General features: G+C 43.1%; 2 protein-coding genes across 7 annotated transcripts in view; one reads left to right on the top strand and one right to left on the bottom strand.

Moving 5' to 3' along the window:
• The window catches only part of LOC138622404 (uncharacterized), a 134,670-nt gene extending 125,151 nt beyond the window's left edge, over positions 1–9,519 (bottom strand). Inside the window, exon 1 of the mRNA XM_069701173.1 lies at positions 9,509–9,519. The gene's annotated coding sequence lies outside the window, so the exon portion shown is untranslated. The remainder of the gene's footprint in view (positions 1–9,508) is intronic.
• The window catches only part of plppr2a (phospholipid phosphatase related 2a), a 57,470-nt gene that overhangs the window by 27,006 nt on the left and 5,139 nt on the right, over positions 1–25,325 (top strand). Inside the window, exons 4-9 of one of the 6 annotated variants that reach the window (XM_069701187.1) lie at positions 1,574–1,762; positions 19,283–19,403; positions 20,168–20,418; positions 21,737–21,913; positions 24,173–24,316; positions 25,063–25,217. In XM_069701187.1, coding sequence (XP_069557288.1) covers positions 1,574–1,762; positions 19,283–19,403; positions 20,168–20,418; positions 21,737–21,913; positions 24,173–24,316; positions 25,063–25,119 — 939 coding nt within the window. In that variant the 3' untranslated portion in view covers positions 25,120–25,217. Of the gene's footprint in view, positions 1–1,175; positions 1,763–18,606; positions 18,789–19,282; positions 19,404–20,167; positions 20,419–21,736; positions 21,914–24,172; positions 24,317–25,062; positions 25,218–25,325 lie in introns of those variants that run through there. The other 5 variants (XM_069701190.1, XM_069701186.1, XM_069701189.1 and 2 more) reach the window with 5 other exon arrangements.

Raw genomic sequence — 25,325 nt, 5'->3', positions numbered from 1 at the left:
TGGTGGATACCAATACTGAGCTAAAAGCAAAGGGAATATTGACATTCATCAAGTGGCCAGAAAAACTATTTCAAATGGATGCTAACATTTGTTGAAAGTTCAACTAGGTAACTGTGTTTGCCCTGGCAACTCTATAAGGTGATAAAAGGATCATGTTTTGTTTACGGGTTAATGCATCACCTTTGAGCAGCCTCCAAAAACAGACAAAACAATCAATTCATAGTTTACCGAGGAGCAAATATTTGTTCTTTCCAAATAATTTACTTTATAGTTATTGGATAAAGAAACTGTAGTTTTGATATCTTTGGTCCTGTGTGTGTATGCATTACAATTTGTGCTCTTATTTACATAAACCTGCTCTGATTGATATAATTTGGCCACTTGGGGGCAGCAAAAACAAGCTGTTAAGTTGCAGGTCCAAAAATCAAAACAACATATCAAGACCAACCAGCGCTCTTCTTGCTTGCTCTGTAGGTTACACTTCAATTTCTGTGTGACACACTGTGGTTGCACGTCTATTAGTTAAATTGATCACAAAGTACAAACTAAACATTTAAGCAGCAAAAAAACGGATTGTGAAATGGATAGGCAAAGACAGATGTGAAAACAATTATAAACAACAAAATTTAAGAGATTTTGATTCATCATTTAAAAATTGAATGGGTTATTATCAGCAGGAAATGTAAATACATTTTTAATATTTTCCTTGTAATTTAGAGATGTGAATTAAACACTAGAAAAGCATAAATCTACTTTGGTGACCTACTTCAGGCAGCCATGTAAAACACCATTTTACAAAGTGATAACGTATAGGCTATACAAATGCGTGTGGAAGTTGGTGGAAGTGTTTTATCAACTTTCTAGTAGAGACATCAGCTGGTGAGAACCACGTGTCTGCAGAAACACACTCCGCTATCCCATGCACAAGCTCCTGCCACACAGATTCACGTATTTTGCACACACACACACACACACACACACACACACACACACACACACACACACACACACACACACACACACACACACACACACACACACACACACACACCGTAGCTGCAGATACACCCACAGCTCAACTCTAGTAGATTTCATGAGTGCCGGCAGCATAAAGGCTGCTCCCCCTCTCTCTCTCTCTCTCTCTCTCTCACTCTCTCCATCTCGCTTGCTCTCTGGTTCTCTTGCTCACTCTGTGCAATTCTTTGTTTTTGCATCCTTTGGTGCGGCGGAGCCCTCTTTTATTCTGCCTTTTGGCCCCGTTTTCATCTCGTGAAGAGAGAAGCCTCGTGCAGATTTGCTTGTGTTGTCATCTTTCTTTCTCTCACTGTCTATCTGGCATCCAAACACTGAGCATCTCTCTCTCTCTCTCTCTCTCTCTCTCTCTTTCTCTCTGCCTCTCTCTCTCTCTCTCTGGGTCCGTATTTCCTATGCATCTCCCCGTGACTGAGGGGAACAGGGACTTGAATCTGCCCTCTTCCTCTCCTGCTCCTCCTCCACCACCACCACCTCCTCCGCCTCTGCTTCACCTCTTGTCCTCTCGCTTCCTAACGGAGGGATAATGTTCTATTTCCAGCTGGTGATCATGGCTGGGACGGTGCTGCTGGCTTACTACTTCGAGTACACGGACACCTTCCCCGTGCACATGCAGGGTTTCTTCTGCTACGACAAGACCTTCTCCAAGCCCTACCCCGGCCCGGACGAGACCAGCAAGGTCCCCCCGGTGCTCGTCTACTCGCTCGTCACAGCCATCCCCACCGTCACGGTAAGAGTTGTCTTAATTCATTTGTAAGGTCGAGAGATCGAGGGAGGGATTTTTGAGGTGCACGAAAAAAAAAAAAAAAAGCATCCAAGGTGTAGGTAGGAAAAAAAGGAGAGTGGGGGGAAAAAATACTTGAAAGGGATGAAGTTGGCAAAGTTTAGGTGGTGTGTTAGATTGTTGCTCTCTATCTGTTTTCACATGGTGTAAAAGTATATGAGAAAACCTTCTACTTGTTATGATTGTAAGTCTGTGCAATGAATCATCTCTGGTGTGTGTGCTGCACCACTGATATAGGGAGCAGATTGGCAAGCTGCATGGAGGTACCCCCCCCCCCATCCTTGACAGGCAGGTGTATCTCTGTGTGTGTGTGTGTGTGTGTGTGTGGAGAGAAGAAACTGAGACGAGAATCACCTCAGACCACCCAGAGATGTAATGGGAATAAGCAGAGAGCAGAGAGGTCATTAGAGAGTGAAAGAAAGAGAAAATAAAGAAGGAGAGGAACAGTGAGAGAGACTAATAATAGAGAAAGCAACAGAGCAGAAGTTGGAGTCGAGACAGAACGATAATGGCAGGCAGCAGATGCTGTCTGAACAGAAAAACTCAAGATGATAGGTGAGAAAAAGATACAATGAGCACAGATGAAGGCAATGTGAAGGGGGTCATGTCCTGTTTTTACTGTATGTGTGTGTGTGTGGTTGGCTGTGGAGCCTCAACTGAGATGGAAGGCAGTTTGCCTGAAACGTGTAACACCTGGCACCGAACACAGCCACAAACCTCAACAGCTTACATCTCCCAACGTTATATAAAAAAAACCAAAACACAACACAACACAACACAAAGCACCGCAGACAGAACCAGCCAACAGTCACAATACAAAGCAGACAAATAGCCGGTCCAGATTATAAGCACATACAAAACCGGAGCCTGCAAAGACAAGAATATCTTACAACTGGAGCACCAAACATGCATAGAGGCGGTTTGTGTGCAGCAGGATGGCCAGGAGGAAGGTTATGGACTGTTATAATGTGGCACAGTTTGTACAGTTTGTCTCAATACTCCCTGGATACTTTCTTTTTTTCTAATTAAGAGTTATGACTTGACGACGTTTACAGCCAGAACAGGACAAAAACAAATGCATGACCAATTGTTTGTATTAACTAGTTTGTCATAAAATTGATATATTTCGGTCTGCAGTATTGATTTAACTGTGTGAAAGTTAGAGTGGAAAGAGGAGTCGTAAAAGTGCGGGTTCATAATTCTATTTAATTGAAAGGAATGCAGTCTTAATACAAGAGTATTTTACTTTATGCCGTCATATTTTTTATTATTATTTCTCATTTCTTTCTTGCCCTGTGATTTATTGAAAGATGGAATTTAAAAAAAAAAAAATCTGACTACATTACTGCTGCCCTCTTGTGATAGCAGTGATAACAGAAGCAAAAGGTGAAGTTCAGGGGCTTTGTTACTTGGCAACCATAGACTGTATATAAAAATGGATGTAGCTTCCAGGTCTGAAAAGTGAAGTCAATGCGGGGGTGCTTTAAAGTGCAATATCAGTGAGGGCCACCAAGTGCTGGCTCCAGAAAAATCTTTGGGTCCCACAGAATCTCATTCAAATGGTGTCATGGTTGTCAATTGGTTGTTTAGCTCCATGATTGTACCCGAAACTTAACCACACTGTTTCTCTAAGCCTAACCATGTTGTTTATGTGCCCAAACCTAACCAAGCCATAATCATAGCATTGACACATCATCCATCCATCCGTCCATTTTCTTCCGCTTGTCCGGGATTGGGTCGCGGTGGCACCGGGCCAAGCAAGTTGGCCTAGACTTCGTGCTCTCCTGCAACATTTTCCAGCTCATCCTGGGGGATCCCGAAGCGTTCCCAGGCCAGCTGAGATATAGAATCCCTCCAGCGTGTTCTGGGTCTTCCACAGGGTCTCCTGCCAGTTGGGCGTGCCCGGAAAACCCCAGGAGGCGTCCTGAACAGATGCTCGAACCACCTCAGCTGACTCCTTTCAACGCGAAGGAGTAGCCGCTCTACTCCGAGTTCCCTCCTGATGTCCGAGCTCCTGACCCTCTTTAAGGCTGAGCCCGGCCACCCTACGGAGGAAACTCATTTCAGCCGCTTGTAGCCGCGATCGCGTTCTTTCGGTCACGACCCGAACTCGTGACCACAGGTGAGGGTCGGAACGTAAATCCACCGGTAAATGGAAAGCTTCGCCTTCCGGCTCAGCTCCCTCTTCCCCAACACTGTCCGGTGAGGCGCCTGTGGTACTGATGCAGCCGCACCGATCCGCCTGTCGATCTCCCGCTCCATCCTACCCCGAGATGCTTAAACTCCTTCGCTTGAGGCAGGCACTCCAACCCCCCCCCCCCACCCGAGGGAGCAATCCACCGGTTTCCGGCAGAGAACCATGGCCTCAGATTTGGAGGTGCTAACCCTCATCCCCGCCGCTTCACACTCGGCTGCAAACCGCCCCGGTGAGTGCTGGAGGTCGCGGTCCGAAGAGGCCAACAGGACCACGTCATCTGCAAACACCAGAGAGGCGATTCAGAGACCCCCAAACCTGACGTCCCCCCCCCCCCCGGTTGCGTCTCGATATCCTGTCCATGAAGGTCACAAACAGGATCGGTGACAGAGGACAGCCCTGGTGGAGGCCAACACCCACCGGAAACATGTCTGACTTATTGCAGAGAATACGAACACAGCTCCTACTGCGGATGTATAGAGAGCGGACGGCCCGTTGCAACGGATCCGGCACCCCGTACTCCCGCAGCACCCGCCACCGGCGGACCCGGTCGAAAGCCTTCTCCAAGTCCACAAAGCACATGTAGACTGGATGGGCAAACTCATAAAACTGATTTATTTTTTCGGCAGTAGTTTGTTTTAGTTTGGGAAGGAAAAGACAAATCCTGTTATCTCGCCAATCAGGGCATCACATCAGACAACACTGAGTTTGGCAGATAACAGTTTGTTGTTCTGGAGGGCATGAACAAACAATGTGAACTTGTTTGTTTATTTAGTGGCTCTATTTGTGTTTGCATATGTGTGTGTGTGTGTGATGGTTAACAAGAAAATATTAATAATGCAAGTGAGGTCCTTAATTTATAATATAATGAAATATAACATTCACACCCCTCCCTATACCCCAATAGTGTTCGCACGGTTTCTTTTGAAAAGCTTCACCGTCACTTTATTACTGTTTGACATTATTGATATACAGCCGTTAAACTTGATTGAACTAAGCTACACTCACTAATCCACACCAAGCAGACCTTTAAAGCTGCCCCAACAGAGGATAAATTACATTGGATGTTGAACTGGGTCAGAGCACATTACTTACACCTGCTAGCCTGCCCCAACCTGTGCTGACAGAGGCCTTGGTGTGACTAAGCAGCAAGGTAAATCACAGCAGTGAGTCCCTGCGATAGTACCATGTCTGGTGCAAATGTGCTTTGCCATTTGCTGCCGGTTCTGGAGGAGCTTTATCTCTTTTTGTCCACTGCAGCAGCAAATCTGTGACTTGTGTTAAGTGGCTGCACAGCATAAAGCCAACCATCTTTAATTAGAAAATAGAGTTGTGACCTTTTGTATGGTTTTAGGGAACAGGTTAGGAACTGTCATATCCTTTTTGTTGCCAAGCAACATGGTTATGTGTGCCATTGCATTATGAACAATTGAACTGTCTTTCAATTTGAAACACATTTTGATTGCATTGAATTTAAAAAGGACAAAGGTATACTGAAAGAGCATAACGGTATTGCTGTTGCAGAGATTAATTGCAGATCAGAGTGTGGACTCGATTATTTGAACTGACCATATAAATAGAGACCCTGTCTGGATGAGTCACTGAAGGTAGTAATCAGCGTGTGTTTGGATCCGTGCCAGAGTTGTCCGGACCCAACAGAGGGCAGTCTAGTGCCCAGTCAGCTCCCAGTAGGTTCCCAACATTTAATTCAAATCATCAATCACTTTTTGAAAGTTTCAGCACAAAGAACTGCTCAGAGACAGAAACACAAGAGAGGGGACCTGACCTATATCCACCTATGACTATTTGTAACAGTTATGGTATGTATACATATGTGTCACTTTATGGCTTTATGACTTATAGTAAAGTTACTATTGGTCTAAAATGTCAGGGAAGGAAAACAACAGAGAAAACCATTATTATTTCTAGTTGTAGCCTCTACAATATGTTTTGAAAGTCCCTAAAAGCAATCACTCATGGGAAAGGTAATTTGTTTTAAGTACATGTAAGAGCTGTCCAGATACAACGATTTGATTTTTTTTTTCTAGAGCTTATGCAGTTCAATACAACAGTCTTGCAATAAATTCTACCTTCATGACAGTTAATATGGTAAGTATAATAATGCATTGCACAGATAAGGATTTTTAATATAGTGCCTACCCTGTTAATAATAAAGGTACATTTTGAAGGATGGCTGCATTTTTACAGCTGCGTATAGCTATTGTTGATGAGACTTAAATTAATCCAACTCCTTCAGTGGATGTCCAGGGAAACACATTTTCTGTATTATTTTGAATGAGTAAAGATTAGTTTAAGTTGTGTCTAGGCATGATTCCCTTTTCAATGGCAGCAAGCAAAGCCTCTGTTTCTCAATTCAACTCCATTTCTTATTATACAGCCCAAAATCACAAATGCTTCAAAGGGTTTTTACAGTCTGTAGCTACAGCATACAACACTATATATATATCTAATAATGTAGATAGATATTATGACGAGGTGAGGAGATAACTGAGTAACTAGTAGATTACTTTTTTAAACTAACTTCCCCATTACCAGACTTTACGTGAAAAGTAATGATCCCTCACTGGCTTCCCACCACGTGAATACTGCTAATTCCCGCCTCTGCTAGTTATTGTTGTCATGCCTGTGCAAATTTATCTCTCAATATTTTTTTTACATTTTTTTAAACAATTGATCCTTGAGTTCAAACAGAGGTAATAAAAAGCTGCTTCACCTTTGTATAATTTTGTCAGCTATAAATAGTGAATTAATGAAGCTAACATTAGGTCCATTAGCTCCCAGCCAACAGTTAAATGTTTGCCACTGACTTGTTTTAAAAGGTGATGTCTGTAAAAGGAGTTTTTTTGGGGGGTTATGGGATACAAAGAAAAAGAAAGAGATTTTCCTAAATGTTTGTTGAATGTATGATTTCTTTAATGCAACTGTTGAAATGTTCAGTCATCTGGATTTGCTGATTTGCTGAAGGAAACTGGTTTGTGGCAGCCTGAGCATTGCCAATGAATTGGTGCTGAAACTGTGTGTCACAAGAATGGAAAGGTACCTCAACCACTGCAGCAGGTCATGAATCTCTTTGTTTGCAATGAAAACTTCTACATCATAATCATATTTCATTTAGAGAACAAAACAAGTGAATATTGAAAATCCATCCACCCCTTGCATTAATAGATTAATTCTGATTGATTTCTGTTAGACTTTATCTGGAGGCAACTGCTCTGCGATTGAGCCCGTGTGTGAACAGAGTAGTCTATTGTCTGGAGATTTCACAGCGTGCGAGTGGTTGTGTTGATGACATTTCTACCACACCTCATGTGTCCATGCAGCATCCCTCTGACACAGACACTCGGCAACAAAGGCATTTTTTTATGAGGAAAAAAAGCTCGAGTCACCATTGGTTGGCCATATCTCAGAACGTCCTGTATTCTTTACAAATTAAAAGTCCTAATTTAAAATGTTAAGCTTTTTTTTGGGGCCTCGCCCTTTCCAAGTTCTCCTCACGCCTATGTTTTTCTCACGGGCCAATTAACACGTCATCTGTGAACTGATGAGTCTTCTCACCTTGTTTGCTTTACAATCTGTGTTGAGAGTGACAATCATACAGAGGATGATATCAAAATTCTGTTCTTCTGTCCCACTTCCTGCTCTTTACCTCAGGTGATGAGCAGAATAAGTATTTCATGTGATTAGAATCAAACTCAAATAAAAAAAACATATCAGAAATGAATGCTTAAAGAATAGGAATAAAATGTCACCCTTCACCTTCTGTTCTGACCGTTCCAGTTGAATTCGAGGTGAAGTTCACACTACATCCAACAGCAGATCAGATCAGATCAGATGAAACGACTTGTGAAGTCATCTTCAACGCAACACACACGCACACTTGCTGGATCCTTTCGGAACACAGCAAGAGTAGCTGTTCCTCGTTTCCAGTCTTCTGATCGATGATAAATTAAGCTGACTAAATCACGATTGTCATAAATGGTTTCAATTTTATAATCTAACTCTTAGCAAGAAAGCAAATAAGTATATTTCATGAGAGGTCAAGCCATTTATTTAAGCTTAGTCATATTGCTTAGCCTTGGTGAGTGTGACCTGAGATAGGATACAATAATAAATACAGTGTGACTACTTTATTCCAACAATAAAATTGCAGTAGATATTCAGAGTGACTTCTTGCACTTACAGACTGAAATTTGGTCTTCACGTCTCTTCTTCCAGCTTCTGTAAAAATCTCCCATTCAGCATTTCTTTCATCTCTTGAAAAAATAAAGAATGTTACTGGAGTTTACTTTAGATTTTTTTCAAGACCTGCTACAGCACATTTTATTTAAAAGGTTGAAACCTTTGAATATTAAACAACGTATAATTCAGTCACCATACAAAGCAGACTTCTGGCTTGTTAGCAATTTAGTCCTCACAACAAGCTCCTCGAAGCAATCTTTTTTTTTTTTTTTTCAAGTGTCGCCAAACTTTAACATTATTTACCCCACTTTAAATTATACTGCATGTGTCCTGGTTTGTTATATAAGTAATATCCAAAATAATGCGCAGGTCTTAAATGAATGGTGGCAAGTCAGTTATAAACCGTGACCATTTGTCAGTAAGGCTCAAAACATAAGTTAATGATTCGCTGCTATCCAGTCAATGTGTGTGTGGTAGTGTTTTTTTGTTGTTGTTTAAAGCGTGCAGCAGATTGTAAATGACCTGTACAACGAACATACATGTTTAAAAGACATTTCTCTGAGATGTCCTGCCTGTGTCCTCTCCCCCTTGGCCGTAACATCAGTGGGCTGACATTAAACTGCATTACGCGTCACCCTGATGAACCATAACACACCAGCCCCTCAGAAACACCCTCAAATTCATGCACAGTTGCATAGACAGTATCAAGCTCCTTTTTGTCCTCCCTGCTGTCCATCTTCATCATGAGCTCTTCTTATTGAATACCATGTCTCCTTTTTGTTTTTGAATGCAAAACTACACACACACACACACACACACACACACTCACACTCACACTCACACTCACACTCACACAATCTCAGTCTGTATGCTAACCCAGGTTAATGAGACAGATGGCTGGGTGGGCTCCGCGGTGGGATGGGGGTGGGGGGGGGGGGTGAGGTGGGCATTGATCGCTGTGACACTGGCTGCCATAGGAGCATATGTGTCTGGGTGAAGTCTCTCTGGCTTCTGCCCCTCCCGACTTCTGTTCCTTAGTTTGCAGTGGCAAGGGCAGGGGAATGAGTAGAACATGTAAGAAGAGGGGAGGTGGAAGTTCAGATATTGAAGGAAGTGCGGGGAAAGAGAAGAAATAAATGTAAAAACCAGGCCTTTAGCCCACTACAGAAAAGAAATTGATCGAATTGTATTCATGGAAAGAAAAGGTTGGTGTTGTTTTTTTCCCTGCACATTAAAGAGGCTCTATCTGTTCTTTCTATCTGTGGGGCTGATATCCGTACAGAAGGATAATTCACCACAGTCTCGGTTCCCTCTCTGCCCGGAACACAACAGCAGCTTTCATCTAACTGCTCGCGATGATTATCACCCTCCCCGAGCCAGCACGTGATTGCATCACCGAGCCATTTTCATATTCACATCATCGACAATCTCCTTGTCACCTTCTCTTTTCTCGTGTCACCTTAACTAGTTTATCTTATTCACTCTCTTTGTAAGTTCACAGTTAGTGCTGCTTGCTCTATATACCGTTTTCCTTTCTGGGCCCAAGGCAGTTATTGCATCAACCTGAGTGGCTATGCAGTGAACAGAGTGAGAGAGAGAGAGAGAGAGAGAGAGAGAGAGAGAGAGAGAGAGATAGGGTTCATGCCTTCCCGTTGCCTATCTAGTAGATTGTGCAGAAGTCACCCATTCCTGTGAAATGAGATTAGACTGAACAGTGGTTGTCATTTCTGCTTCTTGGCTTTGATCCGTTTTTCAGACAGGCGGAGAAGGGAGACACCTCGGGGGTCCTGCTTGGCTGGTGGACTATCAGGGTTCACTCAGCGCCTCAGAGATCTCTGACAAACGCCAGTCCCCCAATCTGCATTCACAACAGGGGTGCAGCCCAGCTCGCCACCTTCCATCCTTGCATCCTTCCACGAGAACACTGGACCACGTCTGTGGTTTTCTGTGAACGTTTAACTCACACAAGGTCTCTGAACATTTTTGAAGAAAAGATGAAAAGCAACAAAACGGGAGGAGGCATGAGTTCTGTAATGAGATCAATGAATGAGAGGCACATGGAAGATGTTTGTACATGGTGTTTAATTGTCGCTGTCTTGGGTTGAATTTTGTCCTACGATTTTGAAATTATTACCCTTCAAGAAAACCTGGTATTTGTATGTCATATATAAAGTTCAAGTTTGAACAGAACACCTGATAGTTCATCATATCCCCGTATTTGAGTGTCTGAGTGGTTATTTCAGACTATACTGATCAGAGGTTATAACTATGTGCTGTGGCAGTGAAGTAGAATCTGTTATGTGCAGCTCCTTTGTTATGTTGTTTGGGTTATTTGAGGGATGAGAGTTTGTTTTATACATTTAGTGGTAACAGTTGGGAGAATTTCAGAGCTCAGTGCTTGTATTCAATACGGCTTTCTCCTGATTTGGAGATGGAGGCTTGCATGTCTGATTAGAAACATTAGTCTAGCATTTTTTTTGGAGAGATATTGAATTGCAAACAGTTAACTGAGACAATTGATACCACTGTCAAGTCTATACAGATAATATGAAGCCAAAAAACACCAGTCATCTTTTTTTAGGATGAATACTCAAAATAAAGGAAACAGAGAGTCTGGATTTATCCAAAGTTAACCGAATCCACCTCTAAAGCTCACTAATGAACACGTATGCAGTGTATCTAGTTTGTTTAGTCTGCGCATGAAAATGAAGCATGGGGTTTACATTATTTCTTGGATGGGTGCAACATTGAGTCTGACAGCATTAAAATATAATGACTTTCAATAATAACATCGCCATCATTTTCTTTGAATAACTCAACTACAGGGAAAGATAATTATGTAAGAAGACTGAAATGGCTGCTGCCTAAAAATACAGAGCATAAATAGTATCAAGGACAGGGTTTGATTTCATTCAATCTAAAATGATTATAATCATCTAAATGAAGTTTGAAGGAAGTGGTTTTGACCCATATATATATAATCTTCAATTTTAAGCACCGAAGTATAACAGGTCCATTCTCTTTCTCTGGAAATGAAAAGTATTTTCCAGGTAAATTCTGCTATTCAACCCTATCTGTGTCATTGCAGGTACATCCTTCACGTGAGCCCGTGATTAGTGACATTGACCTGACCCCAACTCTGTGACCAAAGGATCACACAGTGCCTCATTGTAAATAAACATTGTACAAGGACATATCGAGGAAGAGTGAAACAACAGAATGAGAGAAAACAATGAGACATAAAACAGCTGTAAGTCCCACTGATGCGGGTTTTTAAGGAATGTAACAGAGCAGGGAAAAAGGGGGGGGGGGCGTGAAATTGAACTGGATAAAAATAGAAGGGGAAAGAAAAAGAACATATCTTAACCTACTTTTTCTTACAGAGTGAAAAAAACAATCAAAGGTAGAAGAGGAAAAGAAACATTAACGTGAAAGAGAAGGATTATTGATGAGGTTGTGCTTGTGTAAAACGGAATAAGGAACCGTATGATACTGCAAACAAGTGTTTAGGTGTCTGGATTTATATTCTCAGCAGGCTAACAGCGGTTATGATGTGCAGTCACACGTTCCTCAACGGAAGAAGGGTATCTCTCTGTGTGTACGTGACTGTGCGATGGTTGTGGATGTGTATGAATGAGTGGGTGTGCTTTTGCACATGCTTCCACTTGTGTGGATGCAGGTTTATGTGAAGTGCCCCATAGCCTTGAGAATGCAATTGTGTTTGCATTTATGCGTCGTGTGCCCATCCATGCATGAATGAGATCATGTTCTTTCCTCAGTCGTCGTTCTCCATCATGTCGTATCACTGTTATTAAACTGCTCCGTCGCCGTCTTATTAGACTCATCCTATCTGTGTTTTCAACCACTTTCCTGTGCCAACACTCTGCTGTTAGCACCCAGAGCGCGCAGACTGAATCCTGGTGAGAACCACGTGTGAGCAAAGGTGGCGGTGATCCTGAGGCACTCAGACAAGTGCCGTGTCTTTCGCATCATCCATTAGTCCAAATCCTACATATAGTCTGCATTGCAGAGATTGAGGCTGCTGTAGATGATGGCAGATAATGGGATGCTAGTGACAGCTAAGAATCCCTTTGTACTTTACACATGAATAAGTTTCCCCAACTTGTCAGAAGCATTAGGTCATATGGCTGCAGAGCTGCGCTTCGTTGAAGTGGGTCTGCAGTTGGTCAGTGAAATACAGGAGCTACAGCCTGCTTTCATTAGATCACCTGTCAGAGGAAAAACTGAGTATCTCACAACAAAGGTTATGATTGTATTTATTTTTATTTTAAGAGTTTTGCATTAAGCACTTTTTATTTTTTTTTTACTTTAAACAAGAGTCTCGGAAGATATAAGCTAACTAAACTTTTTCTTTATTGGGATGATATTTTTCCCACTTTACCTGTCTGTAATTCAGCTTTTTGTAAAATGTGATTAAATTAAGAACTGTCAACAACTGTCCGGGTCTTTCATAAACAGATGTGTAGGCTAACTTAGGACAGATATATGCTGTATATAGTATAGATATATACTTGCTTTTTGACCACGCGGTTGCGAATTCAACCCATGGCGTCGTGTTGAAATTGCGGTAATACTTGCCTGTGCGCATGGTGTTGTACAGGAGGAATCAAATAGAGTTCATACCAGAGAACTAACGATATAAATAGCTTCCCGATTTGCCTGACATTTCTGAAGTATTTTAAGAAGAAAAATTCTCCATGATCGGTGATTGTTAAAATTGTTTTGCCATCTCATGGGTCCGATGACTGGAGGACAAATCACCCCACCCGCACCATCCGCACTCCCTTTTTCCCACATTTGCCACCATGCGTGGATGAAACAGTCAGGGATTCACTTCACTGTTCACATCGCTGTTGTCCACTCAAAGGCTTGAGTATGCTTCATATGGCATGCTGTCTATTAGCATCTGAAACACCCTTCTCCCACATATTTCTGACATCAGAATCAGGTGGGGTGTGGGGGGGGGGGGTGACGTCTGTCAGTTTTGTGAATTCCTGAAACCAGCAATTTAACAATCCACTCTCACCCTGTGCAGCGAGGAATGAAAGCGTGCAGGAATGGAACGTCTACCTCAAGTTGTGTTGTTCAACTAACACTGCAGCTTGAATGCCTTTAAGGAGTGACTGTTAAAATGTGCACTGTTATCCGCACTTAGATGATTCATCTCCACTCACACCCCTGACAGCAGGCTTCGTACCCTTCACACCCTGCGGCTCTTCGGAACAGCTAATACAACCGAGCGACAACCCACTGTGACGGCACCCACTGGTTAGTCTTGGCATTTAGGCTGCTGCCATCTTTGGTTTTTTTGGAGCCAGAAGTGACCATATTTGGACGAATTAGAGAGGCGCGAGGGGTGGATCTGGCTAAGGATCTGGCTAAGAACCTGGGGACACTATGCCCCTCCCGCCTATGCCAGCAACCTGACTGCCATCAGGTTGTCAATCAAACCGACACGCCCCAAACATACCCGTCATTAAGCCCTAAACATGTAATTATTTTCAGAAGCACCACTGAGCAGAAGGAGTGAATGTAACGAATGACGCCATAATGACCTGTGGAAAACCTTTATTGACTTCATATTTCATGAGAAAAGTTGACACTTTTTAACCGAGAGGCCATTTGAACCAGAGGTTTTTTGGAGCCAGCCCTTAGTGGTACTCAGTGTTATTGCACTTTAAGGCACTTTGCATTAGCTTTATTTTTCAGACCTGGAGGCTACGTCCATTTTTATATACAGTCTATGATTTCCATACTTTTAACTTTGGATGTAGTTTTTACCTTGACTGATAGGGTTCTCTATTAAAACACTGTTTACTGTTAGAACAGTTTTTGATGATCGTATTTGTTTTTTTCCCCTGTGCTGTTAGCCAGGCTCAGTTTGAGTCACGTATGCACTGCGGCACTTTGTGTGACATTTTAATCAACATCTGATGACAGCCTCGGTCAGTCAGATCTGATCAAACCACGGCAGTCATGATGAAGAAAATTTGTGGACATTCTGAGTGTTCAGCTCATCGGAATTCCCAAAAATATTGATATTAGGCTTTTTCCCCAAAAACGTGCTGCTCATGTTGTCAGGAAAGAGCTGTTTTGCAGTTATAAACTTTGAATTGTTAGCCCTATACCAAGACCACAAAAAGATTAACGCTACCAAAAGTCTCAGTGCTTCATGCAAAGTAGGTACATTTTATACAATTGCTCTGGATCTACAATACATTATAATTCCATCTGTTTCTTTCTTTATTATGTTTTGTTTCCTGCCACCTTATTTTATTGCAAACACAGATGGATTAGAGTCAGATGCTATTTGCAGAAGGGAATACGAATGGAAGTAATCTGTATCTCGCTGCTCACTGCAGCGGCACGTTCAGGCTGATTCCAAGATGCTTGATTTGTCCCTCGCAGCTTTATTGACATCATTCCAGATGATGGTAACACAACATGCCATCTCTCCTGTGTTTTGACTAACTCACTCCTTCAGACAATCTCTCACGGTGCAGATTCACCACCACTTTAAAAGAATCATGCAGAGAATTTTCATCTATTCTGGCATTCTTTTCTCCATCTTTTAAATGCTCACTAAAAAACAGTTTATTTATAAAACTAAGTATAAAATAAGATCTATAAATATAAGATGTTGGGTTTTTTTTTTAATCTAAAATGTTATATCCTCCTCTTTAGTAATGTCCCTCTAATCTTCTCTGCTCTCATCCTGTTCTCTTTATTCCCTGACTCCCACTGCTCCTCTGTCATCTCCACAATCCTCTCCATTCATCTCATCGCTCTGAGTAAAACATCCCCGCTTATTGTCTTCTAATAGACACGTACTCATAAGAGGGGCCATTCTGAATGCACACTCACATTTGGCTAATACCCACTGACACAAATTGAGATCTGATTACTTACACACACAGAGCAGAATCCTCCAGCTTCCGTGTGCAGACAGAAATGGGCTCTGTAGTCAAGACGCTTGTTTGTGCATGCACAGAGAGTTCATCACGTCTTATGTCTGTATTAATGTTTCATTCCTTTACTTCTCTCTCTCTTTTTTTTATCTAAATGATGCACGTCCTCGTCTACACTTCTTTCTTTTTTTTCCCCAATCTCGCAGCTCTATGCAACGGCAAAAATCGCGTGTCCCGTGACGGCACGTTTCTGGACGCATCACACTACTTCTGCGTTGTCAGCGTGTAGATTTGACGGGCAGTTTAATTTCAAGGAATTATAATCCCGTTGTCTCTAAAATGCAGTGACAGCCTCGTCACATTTAACTGTGAATCCTTGAAGGAGCGGTTGGGGCGGAGGCAGAGAGCCGGAGCGCATCCCACTGCAGCGGAGACACATCATTTAGAAATGTTGGTTGAAATGATGTGAAACATGATTCACGAGGATGCCATCCACGCATGGATAATTCAGTCCTGCAGTGCTACCCACAACCTTTCTACCTCCAACATAATTTCCTCCCATCTGTCCTTACTCTTCAACTCACTGTCACACTTTCACTTATTCTCTCACTAGTCCTTTGACCCATAGACAGATTTGGTTTCAGGAGTGAGGTGCACAATAAAGCTGTGAGACTTTTGTTTTTTGCAGAGTAGCATCTGCAGATGTTTACTCCCAGCAAGCTGCATCCTGTAGTGGGTTAGAAAATTCTGTAAAAAAAAACAACAACTATTTATGACATTTACATGAATTCGGATTACAAGAAACATTTAAAGAAAAAATAAAATAATGTGGGCACTCCAATTTTTTAACCCCATTTATACTCTTTACCAGACTTCCATCCAGTATCTATCGCCGCTTCATCCTGAACAGGTTCATATGGGGGCTGGAGTCTGTCCCACCGGACTATTGGTGAAGGCAGAGTACACCCTGGACAGATCATCAGTCTCTCACAGAAACACAGACAGCCGTTTACACTCACATTCACACGTAGAGCCCATGTAGGACTGTGGAAGGAAGCCAGACGGAGAAAATGCAAACTCCACACAGAAAAGCCCCAGCTGACCTGGACGTTCAAACCCAGATCCTTTGTGTTGTAAGGTTAAAGTGCTAACCACTGCACCACCGTGCCACTACTGCAAAGCCTCATAGTCAATGTTTTTCTTATCAAATCTATGTAACTCTATAAGTTCCACTGTTTAAAAGTAGGTCTAATGAAAGTTTGTGTTCAATTCAAAACTAAAACAACTCATTGTCCGGAGGTAAACAAATCCGTCCACCTGCACCTCACTAATTAATGTTACATCTTGTTTGTCATAGATGGGAGTAGCTCGTCCTCAGGAAGCTACCAGAGTCTGCAAATAATCACTGTGCCCGTCCAAGAAACCTTATAATCAGTAACTTGTGACATTTTGGAGGTACAGGAAGCAGATTTTGTTCACTTTTAAACAGAACCAGGATGGCTGCTTCCCTCTGTTTCTGGGCTTTACGCTCCGCAAATATAACTGTTTTATTTAAATGTATTAGAAAAGAGTGGTATAAATGTTTTAATATCAACAAGAAAGCCAGATGTCAAACTCTTTCACTAAATTAAAGAAATGGAGTACAACTAGCCAATGAAATTTCTTTGTGTGATTTTTTTTCACTTATCATTTTATTTAACTTTGTAGGAGCTCGTAAAAGAAGGTAAACATACAAACATTTCAGTTTTGTCAAAAAGTCAGAGATGCACTTGTGTGATTTTTGGTGTTTGAACAGTATGAGTAGGAGGACACTGTTCAAAGAGAATAGAGAAATCAACCTGAAACTGTAAAGTCGGGGGATTGGGAATATTATTTTTGAAAAGTTTGGGCTACTTTACAACTGACTCTGTAAAAAGTACGATCACAAATGCAGAGATTAACCCTTCACTATGAATAATAGTATTAGACAAAAAGGGCACCTGGGGGAGTAGTACTACTATATGCTCCCAAAAAGACCTGCCACCCACTCCTTTACAGCTTCGCCCAAGGTGAAGTGTTCAAGTGCACTCATCCAAGGGTGACAGCACACTGTTATCTCACATTTTGTGGTATACACAGGCTCTGCAAACCAGCAATCCCCATGGAAACAGCCACTATGCTGGCCGTTAATTTCACCCTAAACTCTTGTCCGCAGTGTGACGACACATCTAACATCTCTGATTCAAAGCCACCGATTAACTCCCGCCCCGGCTTTGATTTCATGCTCATATTAGTGTTTAGAGGGTTGTCACGGAACACACAGTTGGGTTGTGTTTCTGTAATGGGAGAAATCTCTTGGCTGGGCATGCGCTTCACAGCACTGCTGCACTGGCTGGGCCCCGGCGTGCTATTAACTCTTCAGACTTGGCTGAACCCACTTGGAAATGCTTTCGAAGCACGAGATTTGACTGAAACGTGAAACATTCTCTTCATCTCTCGTCTTTTTTTTTCCCCCTTCTGACTTTGATAGAAATTCTTTCGTTTGCACCTGCTCTCCCTCTTCAGACAGCAGTGCTTCAGACACTGCTATTGTGTGGGCATAAATTGGGAATTACAGTACATTAAGTATTGAAAAAGGAGGGTGGAGTTTGATGGCTCCGTGGAGTACGTCCAGTGTAGTGGGTCCCTCTACTGTCACAGCAGTGCACGCAAATTGTGAGGATGATTTAAGATGAAGCATGTCTCTGTCATAGATAGTTATTCACTGAGAAAGCTACGTTTTAGTGTCTGTGTTTGAGTGCTGCAGGCTCTCATACAGATGAGCTTCACAGTTGCAGCCCATTAAGGGATCATCAGTCTGGAGAGGCACCGCTGTTCAGAGTCGCAGGAAGCAAATTGAACGCAGCGATCTGACCAAAGTCTCTGCCACAGGTCCAATGCTCATCACGAAAACTGTGAGCAGCCAACAACAATGGCTGCTATTTTTGATTACAGAAATTTCCACACAGTATGGAACTCACCTCTCCATCTGACCACAGCCAGAGAGCCCACACTTAATTAAAGAGATCTCGATTCTGGTGTGTAATTAGAGCATTTTGCAGTGTGAGTTGTGAGATCATTAGTAATGCGTCATTCTTCAACACCATCATGGCAAAATGATCCTTTATGTAAAGCTGTATATTGTTAGAATGTGAAGATAAACAAAGCCCGTGGTTATTGTCTTTTTCCTGTAAACTATTTGTAACGTCATGTACAATCACTTCTACATTTGCTTAAGTGCTATTTATTCCTGCCTAAGCCATGTTTATTTTTTGATTTATTAATTTATTGTGGCCACACTACAATACACTGTATTTTTTTTTTCCAATCAGTATACCATAAATATTTATCATACGGGACTGCGTGGGTTTTTTCATTGTGCTACAGCTTCTTCCCACAATCCAAAAACATGCATTCTTGGTTAATTACTGGTTGTAAATTGGTTGTAGGTGTGAATGGGAGTGATTGTCTGCCTGCGTTGGCCCTGTGATGGACTGGTCCTTGTCTTCGCCCATAATCAGCTGAGACAAGCATTAGCCCCCTGTGACCCTGTTCAGGATAAAGCGGATATCGACGATGGATGGATGGATGGACGGACAGGACGGATGGATGGATACACTTATCAAACAAGGTTAAAAGTCTACAGCGGTACAACCAGCTCTATTGTGCTTTTCATGCTGCACTTAGCCCGAGGCTAACAGCTGTTAACCTCGGGCTAAGAAATGTACTAACCCTGACTTTAGCCAAGTGCTTTCTGGCCCTGCTCTGAAACAGGGTTAGCCATGAGTTTTTTTGGGGGTTGTCCCCTAAAAATGGACTTAACCCATGTCTAGAATATGCCAGTGTAAAACAAGACTACAGTAAATTTGCTGCTTGTTTTTGAAGACTTTTCCAGTGACGCGTCATTCAAGATTGTGAACATAATTTCCACACATTTAACCCAGGGCAAATAGAAGCAGCAATGTGGGGGAGCATAACACCCCCAAAACAGTTGGTAACATGATCCCATAGATTCAGTGCACCAGATGTAACAACAGACAGTACATGTAGGCTAGGTAAGAAATAAAAACGAATACACTGAACATGTTCAAACATCAGCTCTCTGTTTTCATTGTGTGTGTGCAGATTCTTGTTGGAGAGCTGTGTGCCTTCTTCACCAAAGCAGAGGGAACCCAGGAGAAGACCATAGTCACTGCAGACTGCTGCTACTTCAACCCCCTACTGAGACGCATAATACGCTTCCTTGGTGAGCACGCTGTTTTCTAGTCTGCACTTTACAGACTCGACTGTGTGGCCCTGTTCACACCCGGCACTAACATGTACAGTATCTCCACACGTCTCCGGTGGCACAATAGCACATTCAGAAGCACAAGTAGAAGAGAGGTGGTCTGATCAGATCAAATGTCAATACGTTTCCAACGCGTCTTGTGTGGATTCACACCTGTACTATGAGCTGTCCACTTGTGACCGGATCACCCAGGACCCATGTTAGCTCACCCTGAACAGGGTCTGTCTGATTTTATCGGGAAGAGGGTGAGAAAACAAGAACCAGATCAAAACATCATGAAATAAAAGGTTTAAGTGTAAGAACATGACCTTGTACACTTCAGAGTGTGTCAACCAAAGCTTGTATATGCACCTGTTAATTGGATGATAAAATGTGGTCTGATCTTTGAAGTCGAATATTCAGCAGGAAGACTCTCATGAATATTGAGCTGCGTACTAATTTGCATCTTGAGCTGAATCAGCTGAGGTGAAGGCTTTTGTAGCAATTTCACACCTCAGCTGATAATAATGTACTAGAGCTATTTTAAGGAGAAAACATTTATTATCAAAAGTTTTATCTCAAAGTGCGGTTACACGTTTTGATATCTCTCCCTCAGTCAAACATGGAATGCGCTTTTCTTTTTTCTTCCTTCTGTACAAATAAAATGGACCACTTCTTCATCACCTTTTCCACAACTTGTCCACCTCTGTGACGACTCTCCCTCACGCTCGTGTCCTCCCCAGGTGTCTATGCCTTCGGCCTTTTCACCACCACCATTTTCGCCAACGCCGGCCAGGTGGTGACAGGAAATCAGACGCCTCACTTCTTGTCGGCCTGCCGGCCAAACTACACAGCGTTAGGCTGCCAGTCCACCATGCAGTACATCGCAGAGCGCCGCGCCTGCACGGGCAACCCGCTGATTGTCATGACTGCACGCAAATCATTCCCATCGAAGGACGCAGCTCTCAGTGTCTTCTCAGCGGTGTACACAGTGGTAAGGTTGGAGCACGCTCGGGGTGATGCTGCCTCTGTAAAGATTTGCGACTGTACTCCTCTCTACTGATGTTTATAGGCTACACAGTCAGAATTTAAGCCCCACCGATTAACATTACGTATTCAATTTACGCTGAGTTTAGAAGATAGGCTCACCGGTGAGAAATCTTTTCAGAGCACAGGGAAGTGATGCACCAGAAGGAATCTGTGCTCAGGATGAACGTGAAGTGAATTTCACCTGCTGGTTAGCACATTAAACCTGCTGGGGTCTCTTTGGATTCCATTTGTCTCAAACAAACCGCCCATACACCCATGTTGGCGTGTGGAGTGTGTCTTTTGTTTTCGTTTCCATATATTTTCATCATACTCCTCCAGGCTTCTATCCTCTTCTGTTTTCTCTGTATGTTTATTACTTGGGATCATGAAACCTGAGTATTGGTTGATTTGGCTAAAATTGACCCAGTTTCAACTCACTTGAGTGAATACATGTTTTTGTGTCCACCTTCATCTTTTTTTTTTTTTTTTTTTTCAAATTTTGAAATGAACTTGCAGTACCTCTAAAATTCTATTTGTGTTCAGTCTAAGCACACCTTAATCCTGTAAGATGTTGGCTATTCTTTTGAAATTTTCACCTGAAGAAACAGCCCCAGATTCAGCCAGTAACAGCTGCAAAGCTTTAAGAGCAAAAATGAACAACCGTGGGCTCTATGAATGAGACACTTTGGAGAATTTTTAAATATGTCTCCTCCTCCTTATCACCAGGCCAAAGTGGGGGTTGTGACATTTTTACTTCTGCCCAATTCAAATTAAGAATAAATAACAGCCTTATAACAACGAGTCAATGACACGGATGTTATTGAACGAGCTGTAAAAATTCTCAACTGCAACTCTTGTAGATTTTATGCGACAGAATTGAAGGATAAAGAATAAATGCCGGATATTCATCAAAGTAGTCTTCGGCAGCCTCTTCAGTGAATGTGTCATGCTTGGCAACCTTCGAAAAATGGTGTGTTTTAATAGCATATGTGGCCTGGTCCTGGTATGAGAGACCTCCAGGGTTAAAGGCGTAAACAGAGATCCATAATGTCTACCTAACAGCTGTGAACAGGCTTATAAAACTATTCATTTAAGTTTTCAGTGGCATTAATCAGCCAGTAAGAGGAAGTAAATCTGATGCTCTGTTTCACACCTTATTGCTTTTCTTCTGTTCGATTTAATCAGGCGATAGTGACGCTCACACGATGTGGTTGCGTGTTCTTTGTGGCCTCCCGTGTTCGTTGTACCCTACTGTGCGCTCCCTCCTGTGTGTCTTTCTCCAGATGTACGTGACGCTGGTTTTCAAGACCAAAGGCACGCGGCTCACCAAGCCCACCATCAGCCTCACCCTGCTCTGTCTGGCCATGTTAGTAGGCGTGGTCCGGGTGGCTGAGTACCGCAACCACTGGGCTGACGTCCTGGCAGGATTCTTCACCGGTGGAGCCATCGCCGTGTTTTTGGTGAGGAGAGAGGCAGAGGAGGGAATGACGGTGGAACAGGTGGACGAGTAGATTGAAGAAAAAGACAGGTTTTAAAGCACTCCACCGATTTTACACATGAAGATTCGGTCACTTGTTACAAAGACCGTGATTTAAGCTGTGAAAACAGTTGTAAAATGCATTCTTCAACTCTCGAGGAGCTTTTTAAGAAAATAACCCCAATGATGTCATCAGAGCTATCAGACTGGCCTTGAGATTTCAGATTTTTAAAGTGCCCCTGAAATCACATTTAATCATCATCAATCACTCATTTGATCATCTAAAATAACGTAAGCGTGTCACTGTTAGTCGCTTTTTATTATTAAAAGGGAGAAAGAAGATCTGACAGCAGCTGCAGGCTGGAAGAGAGAACCAAAGTAGACAATCTATCGCAGGCAGACGGCAAGTTGTTTGCACCAATTTTGAGGATGAAGGACCAAATAGACGCGTAAACAGACCAGGCTGACGTTCGGAAGCACGTTTACAAATAGTTTAACATGATGTAGCTCAGTAGCTACCAAGCTCACTGACATTAGCGGCACACTTTTCCTGAGGTGAACGTTTGTTCGGTGTCGAACGTGCAGGACAAGTTGTGTGTTCATGTTTAGAAGTCAGATAGACGACGTCAGCATGAACGTTGAGCATGTGTTGTTGTTCAGAGTTGTCTGTGGCGTCTGGCTCAGTGGGACCCTCTGCTTTGTCGCTACTGCTGTATGTGAGATTTACGTAGATGGGTCCATGAACCTCTTACATGTCTTGGATCTGCTGCAGAGGTCGACCGGCTGACACGGGAGTGCCAACTGCTAATGCTGCTCAGCTGAACCTTCCAGGCTGTAAACAACTGTCCCATGCGTTCGCTGTGTCTCTCGCTCTCTCTCTCTTTCTCCCACCCACATGGCATCAGTCCTCTTTTGTGTTTGCACCTTGAAGAACTCCACAGCGCGAACAGCATACAGTAGATTTAACTCGCTGATAGAATTGCTGATATTGCTGACTGGCGCACTTGTTGTTCTGTGTTAGTTTAGTTTTGATTCATTTCATTTGATTGAGGCAAATATCTTGCCTGGACGCCCCGCTCGTCAATTTCTCTGAGCCAGTTTGCAACAAACAAATTTCTCTCCCGTTTTTAAATGTTGAACATGTTGAAGTGGTTTGAGGGGCGTGTGTGCGTGTGTGTGTGTGTGTGTGTGTGTGTGTGTGTGTGTGTGTGTGTGTGTGTGTGTGTGTGTGTGTGTGTGTGTGTGTGTGTGTGTGTGTGTGTGTGTGTGTGTGTGTGTGTGTGTGTGTGTGTGTGTGAGAGAGAGATCCAGTGTTTTTGAAGCTTAATTCACGTTTCCAAATTTCCAGTTTCCGTAGCTTTGATTTTTTTACCATTCTTTTTTGAAAAGCAATGAAGCACTGGATTACCCTTTTAAACCTTTTAGCAGGGTCCTTCAGAAGTCGAGGAGAGAAGAGAAGAGGTGGATACGTGACCATTTTCTAAGCCACGCCTACTTAGTTACTTTAGCTGTGCCTGGCAAGCTTCCATTCCCACATGGCTCAAAATGCAGTTTAAATGTGCACCTATTGCTTAGAAATGACATCATGCCAAGAAACTGCCACGTAATGTTGATCATGTGGAGGACAAGATAGTAAAAGAGCAGCATTTTGTTTTGTAGCACAGGGTAAGCGTTTGACAAGTGCAATACAATCTGACTTCCACTTCACCAAATACTGTAAGTAGTAAGATAGTTACCCAGACCATGCTGATGTTTGCGGCCTAAATTAGAGCAGATAAATATGTATTTAGTCCATTCCTTACAAATTTATGATCCCTCATACCCTTACAGTACTTTCACACCCACCTCGTTTGATTCGAATTGTTTGATTCCTTTCACATCAGCTTTTTTTGGCCTGAAACGACTTAGCAGGTGTGAAAGTTGCCTCGTAACAAAATGTGGTCCAACCAAACGAGGTGGTTTCAGTTGTCGCTGTCTACAAACAAATCAATGTCAAGTATAAGGACGTAGTATGTCATGCAAAGGTCGTCAGTGCAGTTGCATTAATTGCAATGGGATCTGGACTTTCAGGTGTGGAAAAACACCCTCAGATCCCGGTTATTAGAAGCCCCTGCTGCAGCTGTGGTTACTCTGCTATGACTGAAGACTCGCTGTTCAGGAGCACAGTTTAACAAATGGTCTGTTCTCCTCACAGCTTTCTTTCTACCCCTCTGTAACTCTTTCTCTTGGTCTCTGTCTGCAGGTCACTTGTGTGATAAACAACTTCCGGCAGTTGCAGCCCAGTCCTCCTCCACCGCGAGCCCAACGTCCTGAGTCGGTTCTGGGCATGCCCATGGTGACGCTGCCCTGTGTGGAGAGTCCACTCGAAAAGTTAAGTGGTCCTCAGGTAAGGGGCGGGGGTGGGTGTGAGGCACCCAGGTGCTCAAAGGGCTAAGATACACACCCCTTGTCTCTTAACTGAATCCGTGATCCTCTGTTTTCCTCCACCGAAACGAGCAAATCTCCAAACACGCATGCTCCAAGCCCCACCTGCGCCCCCACCCCACCCACCCCCCGGTCCCAACAAAAACACCCAAGTGAATCCTTTACATCTCTGCGCTCACAAGCCTTGTTGTAGGCTGTAAAGAACGTCGCTGCGATTTGTTCTACGGGAGTGAAATGAGCCGCAGTTCGATTTCAGCCAGAGGATGGAACAAATTGTGAGCGTGTTTGCTTTGGAAAGAGGCGCTCTGCCTCACTCCGATACCCTGCTGTGTTACACATTTTTCCTCTTATCGGGGATTTAGAAAGTCGCTATCTCTTTGAGGTGAGTCAGCAGTTTGGCTGGCGCACGCAAGGTGTAGTTTACCATTTGGATAGAAATGCAAAGCAGCTGGCTGGAGGAAAACTATGAGCTCAGGCAGAAAGAACAGTAAAAGGTCTTAGCGATTGCAGAGGTCCCCCTTCTCTTCAAAAGCGCTGCATTTTCGAAAGAGATTCTCTCAGGGGTGAAGTCCAAGTATTTAGGAAGATGTCTTGCGTCCTCTGTGGTCTGTCACCGTCACTAACCCTCACCTGACTGCCTCTTTTCCTCTGTCTCCCACCTTGCCTCTCTCCTCTCAATCTGCTCCCTTGTCCCTCGCTCTCCTCTAGCACCCCGCGCTCTCCGCCTCCTCCCCACCTTACAACACCTACGTCCAGCCATTCTAACCAACTCTGAACCTTCTTTTTCCCCGTCACCGTCACGCCTCACTATATCTCCGTCATCTGTTGCCTTATTTCTGTTTGTGCATCTGTTCTCTCTCCTCGGCCCCGCCCCTCATCCCGTGCATCGCTCTTGATTATTCTTTTCTTCACTTTTCTCTTTCCTCCGCCTCCCCTCTGCCCCGTCCTCTCTCTTTCTCACTCCTCTCTTT

This window comes from Brachyistius frenatus, unplaced genomic scaffold (assembly GCF_029030835.1).
Source record: "Brachyistius frenatus isolate BFR_SWC_R1_liver_20210118 unplaced genomic scaffold, ASM2903083v1 Contig_36, whole genome shotgun sequence".
Classification (NCBI taxonomy): Eukaryota; Metazoa; Chordata; class Actinopteri; family Embiotocidae; genus Brachyistius; species Brachyistius frenatus.
This window is presented reverse-complemented; position numbering and strand designations above follow the sequence as displayed.